The 16,224-nt window shown below is 36.5% G+C and overlaps 1 protein-coding gene across 6 annotated transcripts in view; it reads left to right on the top strand.

The window, feature by feature from the left end:
- Positions 1 to 16,224, top strand: part of KCNQ (KCNQ potassium channel) — a 375,894-nt gene that overhangs the window by 342,769 nt on the left and 16,901 nt on the right. For 2 of the 6 annotated variants that reach the window (XM_083119377.1, XM_083119373.1), the window contains 5 exons: positions 3,564 to 3,773; positions 6,961 to 7,111; positions 9,390 to 9,524; positions 13,031 to 13,154; positions 15,583 to 15,739. In XM_083119377.1, coding sequence (XP_082975503.1) covers positions 3,564 to 3,773; positions 6,961 to 7,111; positions 9,390 to 9,524; positions 13,031 to 13,154; positions 15,583 to 15,739 — 777 coding nt within the window. The remainder of the gene's footprint in view (positions 1 to 3,563; positions 3,774 to 6,960; positions 7,112 to 9,389; positions 9,525 to 13,030; positions 13,155 to 15,582; positions 15,740 to 16,224) is intronic. The other 4 variants (XM_083119378.1, XM_083119375.1, XM_083119374.1 and 1 more) reach the window with 3 other exon arrangements.

Here is a 16,224-nt window from a genome sequence, read left to right as displayed (position 1 = left end):
GTCATATTCATTTTCATATTAGGTCTATGGAGAGGAATTGTGTATAATGTTAACGTTATGGAACTGCGAAACCAACTGTTGAAGGGGCCACTCCCCCCTTCCCCTCCGAAGCCCAGTACCGCACCACAGGATCTGTCACTGAGCCCGACAAAATCTTGCCAGACAGTGCTCGAAATAGAAATTCGTAGCCGAAAAGGGAGGGGATATTTGATCGATTTTGGAAATACGATGGGGTACATCCTTGTATGGATCAACATGGAGACAATACAGTAGGTGGAGGATGCTCAATATGAAAATTATTCTAATTGGGGGTATGATTTGTGAAACTTTCTTAACTGGAGGCAGCATCACCTACTTCGACCACTGATGCCAGAAAAGATGCTTTCAGAAAATGAATTTATTACTGCACACGTATATTACTTATTGTATTTGTTGTGTTTATATAAGAGAAATATTCAGAAGATTTGTAAGGAATATTTACAGTTAATAGGATGCCTATCTAGTCTATCCCGTGTCGTAATACAAATTTTATCCCTTTCCTACAAAATAATAAAACTGATTTTATAATGTGGTTGCATACATATACACTGTATAGTAGCACCAAGCTTTCTGGGACCTCGGAAAATACGTGAACCATAGGCTTCCCCGTGGTTTTAACTAGCGACACTAGTGCCACTGCTCCGACGCCAGGGTTTCAAATGCCTTGGTGGATCTATCGTTTTTCGAGGGTTCGTGAACAAAACAAAAAGTAAATGATTGTAAAGTCCATTTTATATTCAGATACGTTAATCGGGACTGGACTTAAAGTTTAAATCGGGATACGTACCACTGTGCAATGCACCTTCACAGGGGATCAAACCCAGGACCTCTTTGATTACACCACCATCGGTGAGGCCCCTGAAATCATTGAGGGAACTTGTTCATCTTCATGTTCTCTCGCCCTGCGAAAGTTTATTGGTGATATAGGGTGACATCCTACACACGTCTTCCAGACATACACACGCGGGCACCCCCCTCCCCTGCACACACACGATTGTATGCTTACATCACATGCTGTGCCCTCCCAGAAAAACAATTCTAAATCCATCTATGAATATATCTGCTATCAAATAATGAACGTCACTTACCTCGACAGTTCCTTGACATAATGTTGCAACAAGGTTTGCAATATCTTCTGTTATGCCTTCTTGTTGAATATCAAGAGTCTGAAAGTTCGCACGTTTCACTCTCGCAATTCGGATGGAATTCCTCTGAACTTAAATCGACCTTTTCTGACGTTCTATTTGTGGAAGGCGAAGCTTCAACTTCCATTTTTTGTTTCTTTTAGAAATAATCTAATACGTATTTCTCCTCTTTTCTCTATCCATCTTTAGTTCCACGTCAAAAATCTATTACACACGCAGAAACGTAATACACAACACGACCACTTCGACTTGCTACCTTGCAGACTGCAACTCGCTACAACCCCAGAGAACACCAGGACTTGGGACAAAGATACCGGGCAGTCGAATGTCTGAACCATGCATCCAGCTTGGTCCAGCTCAAATTACGTCACCAGTGTTGACAGCAACCAATAGTGTCAGTGTCAGTAGTGTTGGCAACTGCTAAATTATTTACGCACAAATTCAAGTGAAATCTTTCACACATGTTACAAGAAAATTCAATAAACTGAAGGCTGGAAATTGGTTGAGAAAAAAATATCTAATTTGTAAAGAGCACAAGAGTAAAACGTATAATATTTTGGCATATTAATTGCTTTTATTTTGTTTATGAAACTGACTGGGCCAGTTGGGCTATATAACGCACCCCTCCCTTCCTCCCGGCATGCTATTGAACAAAACATCGCTTGCCTCCTTCGTAAAACCATGCTTCGCTACTGCCTGCAACAATTATTATTATTATAATTATTGATATTTTGAAATAAATATGCATCCATGTGCGAGATGAGATTTTGACTTGCTTTGCCAACTAATTGTAGTGATTCAAATCTCACAGAACTTTGCTCTGCTGGCATAAATGGTATAAGAAGGGGAAAGAAAGAAAAGGGAAGTTAGCAGCACTGTCGTAACAGGAAAGGGAGGGTCATTCTCCTAAGAGGGTCATCGTGGGTGAAAGAAAGGGGAGGAGGGATTCCTTCAGTTCGCATTCCAAGGGTTACGGCTCTTTTCTTGACCATACTGAGAAGGAAATTCTCCTTCCTTTTCAGTGACTAAGGAATGAATGAATGCTTGTGCATTGCTGTAACTCAACTCCAATATTATCAAAAGTAATTGAAGAAGCAAATACATTTCTCATTGCCAAATGTAAACATTTTACAATATTGGCGATTTATGAAATAAAATGTATTTCTGCTTTGAATTTTTTTAAATGACGAAACCAATGGGGGGGGGTTTAACCCCCACCAACCCCCCCCCCCTGGGCACGCCATTGTCACTGCCATATACTTTATGAAATTTCTGAAAACGTTAATGTGACTTTGTATCCTTTTTATGTAACTGATGGTAAAAATTGTAAAAATTCCTACAAATGTAACCTATGTAAAATTTTCTATACCGTTAAATCAAGGGTCCCTAAATAATGAATTGAATCCCTGCTGAAAATTCTAACTACTATTTTCAGTAGATCAATAGGTGTTTTGAAACATTACTGTGTTCAGATTTTCAAACAGATATAAATAAAAATTGTTAATAAGGTGGAATGAAATTAATATTTACAGCCACCATCTTAAGCTAACTACATGCATTAAATATACCAATGATTTTCACTTGTAGTTTCTCTACTGTAGTGTTTTCAGTAGATCAATAGGTGTTTTGAAAAATCTACTGTGTTTGGTATTTCAAATTCATGTAATAACAAATTGTTATTCAGGAGGAATGAAAACACATATTTACAGCCAACATGTTGAGCTGCACACACTACATACGATATTGCATGTAATACTGAAGAGAATATTTCACTTGTAGTTCCTCTGCTGTACATGTACATTAGACCTACCTAAGGTCTAACTATTGAGTTTCAGTAGATTTCCAGAAAACCACAGTAGATTTTGTCTACCGCAAACAGTAGTACTTTCCAGCAGGGAATGGAATTCTATTTTGGTATTTTATATCCTTGGATAATTGTAATGATGATGATAAATGGTGAACTGGTGAAAGGATGATGGGACAAACTCAATGATATATTCATACCTTACACAAGTTTAGAACCTGGGACATTTGGTTTGTAGAGTGTTACACTGACCATGCTGTCAGGTTGAGGACTTTATATACATAAGTCTACTATGAGTCTCTATTCAAATAAATTTTCAAATGTCACAAAGGTACTGTGAGAATACCCAATAACAGAGTATATAAACTATCCAGTTCTAATAAAGCAAATCACACTTCAAGGACCTGTGGCTAAGAAATTAAAATATAGGAAAGCATAAAAATCTGGGAAATAATTTGAATAATTTTTACATTGAGGCCAGGAAAGTGGTAATTTTCTTCTTTCCTTCAAATGTAAATATGTCCTCTTTTGAAGAATAAGATATAAATTTTTCATTCACAATGTTTCTATTGCAGGGTATTCTAGGGTCTGGCTTTGCTTTGAAAGTACAACAGAAGCAGAGGCAGAAACATTTTAACAGGCAAATCCCTGCTGCTGCAATGCTGATTCAGTGTTTGTGGCGATGTTATGCAGCAGACAAGTCTTTCAATAGTGTGGCCACGTGGAAGATCTACATTAAGGAGCCAAGCCACTCAAACCAAAATACAAGTACTCCAATGGGAAAGGTAAGAAGAGTTAACAGTTATATCTGTTCCAGATCACTGACAAAGAATGCACTGGCACTATGTTGTAATGTGATAACAGTTTTGTTAAATTAACCCATTTGCATATAAATTCTCACCATTAACATTTCCTCTGGACTCAAATTGAAATGTCCTCTGCTAGGCACTTTCTGCAGTACTTTGCATAATATTAATAGAAATAAGACTACAGAAAAGTCCCCACACACCTAGATTATATTACATAGTACATATTGCCCCTATATATGTATGACATAATTTATTTATAATAATGTATCTTTGTTTACATTATAACTTAATTTTAAACTTTACATTAGTAACAGTACATACAAACAACAAACTACATATCTAGTCAATCTGTGTCAACCAACTAGCTGCTCCTCAACACTGTAACTGTGTCCACTCACATCAGCCATATTGCTGACATACAAATTCGGGAGACCATTCCATATAACAGAGCAGGGATGCCAACCATGAAAACGAAATTATTTCCAAGCAACCAAATAACAGCGAATTTTCAACATGGTCGCAACATGCAATTAGGGGTACCACTGCAGTCGTGATTCCTCCATGTAGGAAGTGAGGAACTTCCTACAGTTTCATTTATACTTATTTCCAGTTTTCTACTTTTTAAGAGTATAATGAGCGTTATAAAATTTTGAGCGCAATCAAGGTTCGCTACTCTACTGTCAAGAGTCAATGTGCTAGCTATCACCTGCTCGTTCCAGATCTGTTGCCCAAAGACACGTCTTCGCCTGCTGCTGAGGAACCTTTCTCGTCATCCAGAGGCAGATGGGTGAGGGGCAGTGCAAGGGAGGGTGGGGGTACTTGGGGGGGGGTGCCCAGTTATACGGTCCACAAGGAAGGTCTCATGGGTTCCTCAACAGTGGTGCCAACTCTAGCATAATGGTTTTAAACCTAGCAAAATTTGAACTTCATTGGAACCTAGCACTCTGTGTTTGGCATAATGGAAAATACAGCATCATCTCAAAAACGGGCGTCCCTGGGAAAGAGAGTAATTCAATTGTAATGAAGATATTTTGAGGAAATATTTATTTTTAAGAAAATCTCCAGATCTTGTTTGTACCTCTCTAGCAGACTTGTTTCAAACAAAAGGAAGTATGCCGACCAAGGGACAAGCTTTAACAGGCCCTGATCTATCATCTTGTTTTCATATTTTCTTTATCCTCACCGATTTAACAAGGGAGGGACATTTCAAAAAAGGAAATCGGTAGAAAGAGTTGGAGGTCACAAATAAAACAAACTGATGCTGTTACCAGTTATGGAATTTTCTTCAACTTTTTTCAAGCACTATGCTAAACCCATTTTATTGAATGGTCAAAATTCCTAATGTTGCTTAACTACAATAAATAATCAATAACGCAGTTCACAACTCCAAAATAGCAAAATAAAATTGAACTTAAAACTACTAGTCATCAGAAAATGATGATAATAAATTATTAATAATTGTATAATAATAATAATAAAAAACCCTAGCATAATTTTATCACATTTAGCGTAATTTATGAGTTGAAACAGCACCTTTTCTTATCAGGAGGTTGGTATTGGCAAAGCTGTTCTTAATCCACACATGACAGGCAGGGAGGGCCTGCAGCTAACATTACAAATCCAATGGCTAATCTAAGGTACAGGCGATACAGGTCACTGTGTAATTGAATGCATTTTCGAAAACTTTCCTCTGTCTGTTTACCATAACTTCCTACACCCCAAAAATTCCACAAGTCGCCACTGAGGGGTACAGGGACTTGTAACACACTTTTTCTGCATGTGTACAGCAATGTCAAACTTTCTTCCCATTGTACATTTTATAAACATGCGATTATTATTTTTATTATTTAAAAATAATTGAAATAATAATAGAACAGCTTGTAGAGAATAAGAAAACCTTTAAATTCATTTGCTGGCACCACACATAATCACATCTTCACAAAAATATCAATAATGATAAAAATGTCAAAATTATTTGTTTGTGTAAACTGATGTGAACTAATATTAGGGAATTTTCTAATGTTTTCTAGCTACAAGGTAGATGTCCTATTACATGATCACTTCATTGAAAGGCATTTGTCTAGCAGGATTAGATATGGTCCTTTTAAACCAAATTCTACTTTGGAATATAAAAAACATATTTATGCTGGATGATATTTGTCATATGAGAACCAGAGGAATGTAATTCTAAAAATGCAGTTTTCAGTTTTATTTAAATAAGATCCTCTGAAGCACTCGACCTCCACTTCTAATCGTTAGTAGTGAAGTGAAGTCACCAAATTACTAACTCTCTTTATAAGACAAGAGTCAGACATACTATTAAGAATTTGATAAATTGCAGTTAGGTCCCTCTGGTTTTCATAAAAGTAATTATGAATTGGTATTATATTTTATGAGAGAGAAGTGGGAGGGGAGGAAGGGAGTTAATTTGTGAGAGAACTTGATTTGATTTAGTGTCACTTTTCTGCCACTTTTGGCTAATCATGACAATGGAGATGAGTGATATGATGTAATTGATGAAGAGACACTCTCAAAGAACACCCATGCCGAGGCTGGGATTCGAATCCAGGACCCCTGGCATCGTACTGTACTCTTCTAACCACTACACCATGAAGGTTGCCCGTTTGGTAGGACAAATGAAGAAGTGTGTCTTGTGTGTGACAAATGAACGTGTATATGTTGAATTGGTGCTCTCTAAGTCCACTTTATGCACAGTAACGCTAATCAGGACTGAACCTACAGTTTAAAGTGGGATCCGAACCACTTGTGCCTCCACCAGGTATTGGACCTGGGACTCCTCGATTACAAGGTGACGATGCTGCCACTGCACCATCGGGTAGGTCCGAATGTGTATGTGTGTGTGTGTGTGTGTATTTGTACGACAGAAAAGTGACTAAAAATGAGAGAATATATAGACATATATATATATATATATATATATATATATATATATATATATATATATATATATACGAGAAGACACAAAAGCTTACCGCATGGGTATCCTAGGTCTGAAGTTTCACACAAGGAGGAAATGGAAGTAACCCATACTAAACCATAAGGAGAGCCATCAACTAATAATGTTGGTGAAAATATAAATGTTGTTCTTTTTTATTATATTAGAAATATATGTGCTTCAGTTCAATGATTAACTGTTAAACAGTCTTTGATCATTCAGGTAGCAAAAAAGGCTAGTGTTTTGAAGAGGCGGAAATCCAAATCCAGAATGGAAGTGCCAAGCAATGCAATTGAAGGTAACAATAGAAGAGAAAGCGAGGGAGATGTGGTGTTCTACATTGAAGAACCAAAAGCAGGTATACATTGTAAAAGTGTGATATGTATGTATATTTTTCAGACCACATCTTTTTTTTTTGTTTACGATTGTAAAATACTAAGAGAACTTGCAACCATGGTAATGTTACATATTTCACCTATTTTTAAAAGTAGCAAATCCTAGACACTATAATCAAATTTTGTAGCAGTTAATTTAAACCCAATATGTGCACATCTCTTCTATCCAAATCTTCTTTCCATCCAAAAGTTGGGTCCTTAAACTTAATAATGATATGTTTTTGTGCCATGCCCAATGGAAATAAAGTTACTGCTACTATTATTATTATTATTATTTTCAGTGCTCAAGATGAGGGGGTATTAAGAGGGATGGCATCCCTCCACCTAGCAATTTTTTGGCAAAGCATCCCCCAGCTGTCTCACTGTTACCATGTTAAACCATAGGAGCAGCCCCCTCCCCCACCACCAATTAACAGCCAAACATTAAACTGTCATCCCCTTCCCCATGTTTTGGCACCTTGCCCCTCACCAGTTTTGGAACCCACCACTGGTGGTGGTTGTTGTTATTATTATTATCTGGAAGGGAAAATTTGTTTAAAAACTTTGATCAGGTACAAAGTTAAGGCTACCATGAAATTATAGTCACAATATTTTTTTTTTATTATACCTGGAATGTTAGTGCAAATCAAAATGAAAAGGGGTACCACAAGAAGCAGTTTGTTTCATTTTCACATGCTATAACCCTGTTTCTAGATAAATTTAAGTTTTATATCCCAGTTATATTGTGAAGAAAGGGAATTCAATGAAAAATGAAGATGTTTTGCAATTTTCTGTTACTTGTCTATCTAAAATATCACTCTACAGCATTTAATTTCTATCAAATAACAAATGATTGGCAAGTTTTGGCTTTTATTCAAACTTGGAAGAACACAAATATGTAGATAAAATAATTGTTTGGAGCGATGAATTCCTGTAAGTTCTATCAAAGAAAATAGACAATGCCACAATCTTAGAAATGAAAAAAATGAATGTAAATCATCAATGTTCCTTCAAAGGACCCAACTATGTGTATATATATGTACATATATTGAGGGAATACCTTTGTAGACAAGTATTTTTATCTGTACATTTTTCTCTTTCGGCACTTTGGTGTCTGTCTCACTTTTCACATTTTATGATTTGAGTTTGTATGCATGCAGTGTAGTTCTATACTGTCCAGTATAGAAAAACTCTCACTTCACCATATTGTGGTTGAATTTTTTGATATTCAAGAATCACACGTGCAGCTCTCTTTTCATACAAAACAAGGAGTCACACAACAGGAAGATATTTTCCATTAAGAAATTGTCAATTAAATAATCACTATATCATATTATTTACTGCCTTGTGAATAATTCTGACGAAAGTGCCAATTTTTATAGGTTGTATTTGTGTCTAAATAAATGGTCAGGAAGAGAAAAAGTTCTTTATTTGCATAGAACTGTTCCCCTCAGTAGCCTGATAAATGTTTAGAAATATATTAATAATGTTAGTGAACACACGTACACAATAAGTGATAAAGGATGTGACATTAGGCTTTTAGTGACAGACATTTAGTAACTAAGATAGCTCACAAATTTGTTGTTATTACATCATTGAATCTGAGTTGCAAATTTAAATGACACTGTGAATCGAACTTCGGAATTTCTTGCTGTTTGGAAACCTTGAAATGTAATAAAAAATACCAGAAAAATCTGTACACAATTTCATAAATTGTAAATTGTTTCTAACTTTACTAACTTTACGGTAGAAGCTTTGTACGTAAAGATGAAGTAGCTTTTTTGCTGCTGGCTATGAATCTGATAAGTAGTAGCTAGCAATGGCTATTTATATTAATGCAAATTAACAGTAGTATGGTGAAGTTGGGAGTAAAATTTAATAAAATAAGATTTTTCAGTTCTGTTTCCTACATTATCCACTATAATAACACATGTCACTAGAAACATGCACATGGATAAAATATTTTTAAAAAAAAACAACAATTAAATCTGGTTCATATTACATTGTACGTATAGCTACAGAAAGATATTAGTGACTCAAGAATTACATTCCTTGCCTGCACACCTTGCTGACACACAACACATGCATGCATGCAGATATTAGAAAAGGAATGAAACACACACAAAAATTCACATCAGTCGCCACAAATTCACCTCTTGATATTTAAATAATCGCATGCACAACAGACACAAAGTGATACATTCTTCTATTTTTTTTTACAAGCATTTATATGTTCTTTATTTTGACTTGCTTTGCATGCAGATGAAGATGCTCCTTACACAACTGTACGAAGATTGAGTAGCGTGTTGCAAAGGTTGTCTTCCATCTCTGCTTCAAAATCTGACAACCCTGTATCATATCTGTCTCCTTCTAGGTCCAAAAATACTGATTGTACTGGTGAGTAATGTAGTTCTACTTTTCCCATGCTGCATGCCCTTTGATTTTTATAAGTATGTAGTATTTCTGACACCGTAGTCATCCTTCTGTCTTTGGTGCTCATGATACATGCTTCTGATGTACAAATTTATGTTATATGCTGATATATTTAGTATCCATGGACGACTGTAAGGTTTTTCGAGAGGGGAGGGGTGCAAGCAAGGCTTTTCTCCACCAGAGCACTGCCTCAATTTGAAGTTGTAATGTTCCTAGGAATGATTGGTATCGGTCATACTTGTAATCATCAGCTCTTTATAATCATTTTAATGATTAAAATGTGAATTGAGTGACTGAATTGTAATTATATATGTGAAATATATAATTTTTGGCTGATCATTTCCACAGGGTCAACAGCCCCTCTTGCTCCCCCTCCCTCCTCCTCTGGATGCACATGCCAGTGTCATGCTCAAATCAGGCAGGAATCATACTCCCCAGCATTCTGCATATTTATAATGCGAGAAACGATGGAAAATGGGTTTACTCAGACTTTTTTTTTTCAAGAGGGGCAAAACAAAACAAACAATGGGGGGGGCTTCAAATTTTTTGGAATTCTTCATTTTGAATTATTTGAAAAGGGAATGACATTTATTGAAAATTTTCATTGTGCATTTTCCCACTTGTCTCCCATTGAATAGATCAAAAACCCCTAAAATTCCTGTACATGTGTTTGTCATTGTGCAATTAGAGTAAATAAGATGATAAAATTAGTAGTGTTAACTGTGAATAAAAATCAACAATTTTTTATTTCAATATTGTACTTCACTCTCGATAAAGAAATGATACAAGGAAATGTGATTCCATTGTAACATATTGCAATTTTGCAATGAGACACCTCTGTGTTAAGTCTATTGGCATTGTTTTAAGTTTCATATTGCTTTGTATGTATTTTTGCCTATGCTATGGTCAAATTGGATAAAGGGCAATTCACAAACACACATGGACAACAGAACGCAAACCCCACAGACAGTAACAGATTAAGGTGGGTGCTATTGATGCTGCAGCATTAGGCCCATTCCTGAAATAGGCCCAGATGAAAACAGACAAGAATTTTATGAAAACTGAGCAGTTTTCTTTTACTATATTAACCTGAAAATAAATCTTAGAACGAAATTTGGAGCCCCAATTTCGGATGCCTAGACACAGCATTACTTATTATACAGTTGCTATACAGCATCATCCCAATTTCATCTTAATCTGGCCCTGCCCCAGAGGCCCCTGGCTGTGTGTCTAGGAAACAGAGCTTGGCCTGCAAAACTGCAGTTACCGGGTATGTTATGTGGAAGTGGGGTTGACTTTCGAGTGTCCTTGCAGAAGGTCACCCTTTGCACCCCTGATTCATTCTCCTTGCAGAAGGTCACCCTTTGCACCCCTGATTCATTCTCCTTGCAGAAGGTCACCCTTTGCACCCCTGATTCATTCTTGGATCATACGTACACATATCCTGTCTGACCTATTCGCTGGCCCCCATTGCAGAGTGGTTAGCACATCGCCACAACACCAGGGGTCTTGGTTTTGAATCCCAGCCTGGGTATGCATGTTTGCAAGTGTCCATTCATCAATTTTATCATCCCCATCTTCGCAAATTAGCCAAAAGTGGCACAAAAAAGCGAAGTAAAATAAAGCAAATCAGTCAATCAAATCAAACCTGTCTAATGTCTAATGTCACAGACTTAGCTTCAGTCTCTCGTTAAGCCACAAATTTATTTTTCATAGAGAAATCTGTTACACATTGCTGACTTTTTTATGCCTCATTTTCTATGTGATTCAACAACCAAAATAAATTGGCCTATCTGTAACCTCTGATACAATTACTGTTGCAATCAATGAAATTTAGTGAATTTTAAAACCTGTGGAATGCTATTTTGGATATGAAATCAATAACTTATTGTCAGTTCAAGTCAACAATCACAATTTTTTCTATCTCCCTGAACATCAGCCACCCCTCCTATTTTTGGCAACACTCCTCCAAAATTTTGCAATGAAGTCTAACTTGTGTGATCAATTTGGTACTAAATGTGCCTTTACCCTCACATAAAATTGCCTTATCCACCAGATTTAAAAAGTGGATAAAACCCTGAGAACTAGAACAGCAAAAGATAGTGTAACAGTTGGGCTGAAAAGTTCGTAGGCTGACTCATAGATGGCGTTACTAGAATTAAATCCATGTGATTTTTACTTAGTACTAACCTTCAAAAGATACGTGTATAAATTTCACAGCTGCCGGATAATTAGTTCGTGAGATATAGCATTGTGAGTGAAGCAGCTTTTGTTATTGTAAAAAAATGGATAAAAATAGAATTTCGTGTGTTAATAAAGCATTGCTTTTTGGCGAAAAAAAATACTGTTGAAGCCAAGGCTTGGCTTGATAAACATTATTCGGACTCTGCACCAGGAAAATCAACCGTTGAGAAGTGGTTTGCTAAATTTAAACGAGGCGAAATGAGCATCGAAGACGATGCACGCAGTGGACGCCCCAAAGAGGCTGTTACCGACGAAAACATCAAAAAAGTCCACAAAATAATTTTAAATGATCGTAAAGTGAAGTTGATCGAGATAGCTGAGACTTTAAAAATATCAAAGGAACGTGTTGGACATATTGTGCATGAATATTTGAACATGCGAAAGCTGTGTGCAAAATGGGTGCCGCGCGTGCTCACAATCGATCAAAAGCAACAACGTTTTGATGATTCGGAGCAATGTTTAGCGATATTCAACCGTAATAAAATTGCTTCCCCATCCACCATATTCTCCAGATCTGGCCCCCAGTGACTTTTTCCTGTTTGCAGACCTTAAAAGAATGCTCGCTGTAAAGAAATTTAGCCCTGATGAAGAGGTAATCGCCGAAACTGAGGCCTATTTTGAGGCTAAAGAGAAATCGTACTATAAAAATGGCATCGAAAAATTGTATGACCGCTATAATCGTTGTATCGCCCTCGAAGGCAACTATATTGAATAATAAAATCGAATTTTGTCAAAAAAATATTTTTTACTATGTTAGCCTACGAACTTTTCAGCCCAACTGTTATATAAAAAGACTTAGAAAAAATTGCATCTCAAACCTCAGTAGAATATACAAATTGATATTTCTGTCTGTCCATAGCAGGAATAATATGTGATTTTTGGTTATCTTTAACTAAATAAATTGATCAATGAAAACTCCAGCAAAAAAATTTGGATTCGAGAATTTGTTACATTGCCAAGTTCTTGTCTGTGAGGGATAGGTGGTGATGTTCCTCTTGTATCATCATCACAGTTTTGCATATGCTTTTTTGTAATGAAAAGTATTAACTAAAATTGTTATTTATATGTGTGAATCAATGAATCTGTATCGTATAATTATCATATATCCTCTGTGAAAGTTTATTACCTCAGAACATCACATCTAAAAAAATGGTCTAGCTTTTTAAACCTTGAATATTTTTTTATATATTGCAAATATCTAACATGCACTGTTTTTCTTGTACTAGGAACACCAAATCGAGCAAGGAGGGAAGGGCGTGGATCCATATTCACTAGTCAAACGAGCAGTGTCACAGAAGCTGCTTCAGATGAAATTGATATTGATATGGATGAGCCACAACGGGTAACTACGTGAGTATGCAAATTCTTACATGAGAAATAACCATGTAACTGAAATGCCATATGTGTGCAATTTTAAATTAATTTTGTGGAAATATAGAATAGAAAATAGTGTTGCTGGTACCACACCCTACCCCTGTGTACACGGGGTTCCACATGTCATTACCTGGACCACACTGATAACGCAGTACACCTCTGGTTGAATGTGAAAAGTTTCTCAGACACAATTTCAATCTTCCAAATCCCTGTCATGTATGTTTGGGAGTCAATAACAGTGTTTTAATTAACGCTTTTGATTTTTACACTGACTATGAAGACACATGCATATTAGTGTTTCATAACCTTTGCAATGTTTTTTGTCCTTGGTAGGTCCCTTCTACAATTGTGCACTTTAATTTTACTCAGAGGGCTTTTACACCCTCCCCCTCCTTTTAATTTACATAAAGGGTTATCTCCCTGATGGGTGCTCACAATCCAAAAGGGCTGATGCACACACACAATATTTTAATTCTTATTATATACCAACCAGTAGCGAAGCGTAGTCTTACGAAGGAGGCAAGCAATGTTTCAGTACAACAAAACATGTAGTACAATGGCACGCCAAGAGAAGGATTAAAGGTTTATAGCCTCATTGGCCCGGTCACTGTATTTGTCAAAATATCATAATAAAGTGACGGTTCTAAAAATAAACCATATGATCCTCAAACGTCACATTTACTTTCGAAATTCCAGGTAACGTTATTCGTATGGTAGTAAACGTCTTACATATGCAAACTTTCCGCATACGACTAAAGGGGTACGTAATTTCTTATTTATTTATTAGTACTTTCATTTGTTCATTATTTTTTAATGTGGGCAAACGGTGACCAAACGGATTAAGGTAAAATAACTCATTTATTTAATTTACACTGCGTGATTGTAATTTTGGATTTGTGGGCACCCTAAAAATCGTATTCGGAGTCAAACATTAAAGTAAATAGTTAAATACAAACTTTAAAAATTTCATTTCAAACCAAAGAAACACATGCATAGACGATGTACTCACCACAATAAATTCCAAACTCCTTTGCATATATGAGAAATTTCCCGCTATCGAACAATTCAACAAATCTTAGGGTCTCAAGGTTCTCAAAACGTGAAGACACTCCCATGCTCTTTCCACAACTGGAAAGCATCCACGCAAGATCACTTTGGAAATCTCTGAAACGACCGAAAGTGATACCAACCTATTTCCTTCATTTTATCCCTCATGGGAAGGAAAGATATATCAGTATGGAGATACAAATTAAGCGGTGGAATCAGAATCATTACAGCAGAAAGAGTATATACATAATATTTAAGTAATAAAGTGTCATACAGAGGCGGGGCCGGGGCCGGGGGAGGGTTGGCCCCCCTTTGGCCCAGTATTCCTAAGAAAAGGAAAGTCAAAGGCAGGAAAAGATGACAAAATGAGAAGACTACTACCAAAAATCCTGGGAGCACCAATTGTGTCATAATAATAAAACTTAAAACATGTTCTTGTGTTCATAATGTGTACAATGTATAAGATTTAATTGTGCTGTGTAAATATCAGTAGAGAGTTCTTTTTAGATAGCTTTATTTTCACCCCAAGTTTTATTCAAAAGCAGTCAATTTATTGAATGTGGTTGTAAAATTTGTGAAACAGCTCACTTGAATTACTGTGTAAATAATTTGGCAGTTGCAAACACTGGTGCGGTCAACACTTTTGACGTAATTTGAGCTGGACCGAGCTGGACACAGGGTGCAGACCAAGGTCCGTGGAATCTTCCCTCCCTCCCTGGGGAAACTCTTCACGGGGGTGCAGACATTTCACTTCCTGGAAACACAAACCCCCGCCCTTTACCATCTCGCCCGAACTCCCAATATCCACTTTTTTACGCGTTTTACAATTCGCGAAATCTAAAATTGTAATATAAAATGGTATATATGGAATTTAGAACAATGATAATAACTTATTCTAGTTATTTTATGACTAAGAATTATTTTTATATTCGCGATCTTGTTTACGTGTTCATGAAGACAAATATTCTTTACTCGTAGTTTTTGGTGGCAATGTATCCTTCTGCTTTCGGTTGAGCTCGGCCATTTTCGGGAATAACGCAAGCTCAGCAAGCAGAGCTTTTGGTATAAGCGTTGTGGACGGGTTCCACTCGAATTTCACGCTTCGCCATGTGACTCTTTCGGGTGCGTTATTTTCCCGCAGAACAGCCGCAAGCATTGAGGCTGGTGCTTGCTACAGAGCTGCTGAGGGAGTTTGCGGCCGTAATTTTTCGCGAAATCGAGTGCGATGGAAACGAAATAAGGCTAAAACATTAAGTACATTAAATGATATTCGAATAATGCAAGCAGTGCTTGCATTGCTTGTACTATATCTTCGCCTCTGATACCAACTGTTTTAGCGTGACATTTGTCTTTACAGGCTAACAGAAGCTCACAAGAATGCAATTCGAGCCATAAGAAAAATTAAGTACTTCGTAGCTCGAAGAAAATTCCAGCAGGCACGTAAACCGTATGATGTCCGTGATGTTATAGAGCAATACAGTCAAGGTCACTTGAACATGATGGTGCGAATTAAGGTAACGGGTTTTTCTATTAATATTAGTTGTGTGCTGAAGAATGCTTATAGAATGAATGACCAGCATTTGAATGCATGAGTGCTAATTCAAATTACTTTTCCAATCTGTGTTTGCATCGGTACATTTAATCTGAGTGACAATCCTTTCCAAGATAACAGATGATATCCTCAATACAGGAAGAAAAAAGCATTACAAAAATGTTTCATATGCACATGTTTGCAATTAAATTAAAATTGTATTATGATTATTCTGATTTCTCTTTTTCTCTTATTTATAATAACTAGGAGTGTACAGGATTCTGAAACTTACAGTACTACAATTGGATTTTTTTTCTTATCCTGGTCCCAACATCAGGAAATTATTTTTGGGATTACAAACTTCTCAGGGAATTTGGATTTTCTGAATCATTGAGAAATCTAGGATAGTACGGAAATAGTCTTGAAGATAAATCTAAAGCCATTAGTAAAACCCTACATTTATTTGTG

Source organism: Lepisma saccharinum, chromosome 3 (assembly GCF_977018435.1).
Source record: "Lepisma saccharinum chromosome 3, izLepSacc3.1, whole genome shotgun sequence".
NCBI classification, from domain to species: Eukaryota; Metazoa; Arthropoda; class Insecta; order Zygentoma; family Lepismatidae; genus Lepisma; species Lepisma saccharinum.
The sequence above is the reverse complement of the archived record's forward strand: the minus strand, read 5'-3'. Positions and strand labels throughout refer to the sequence as shown.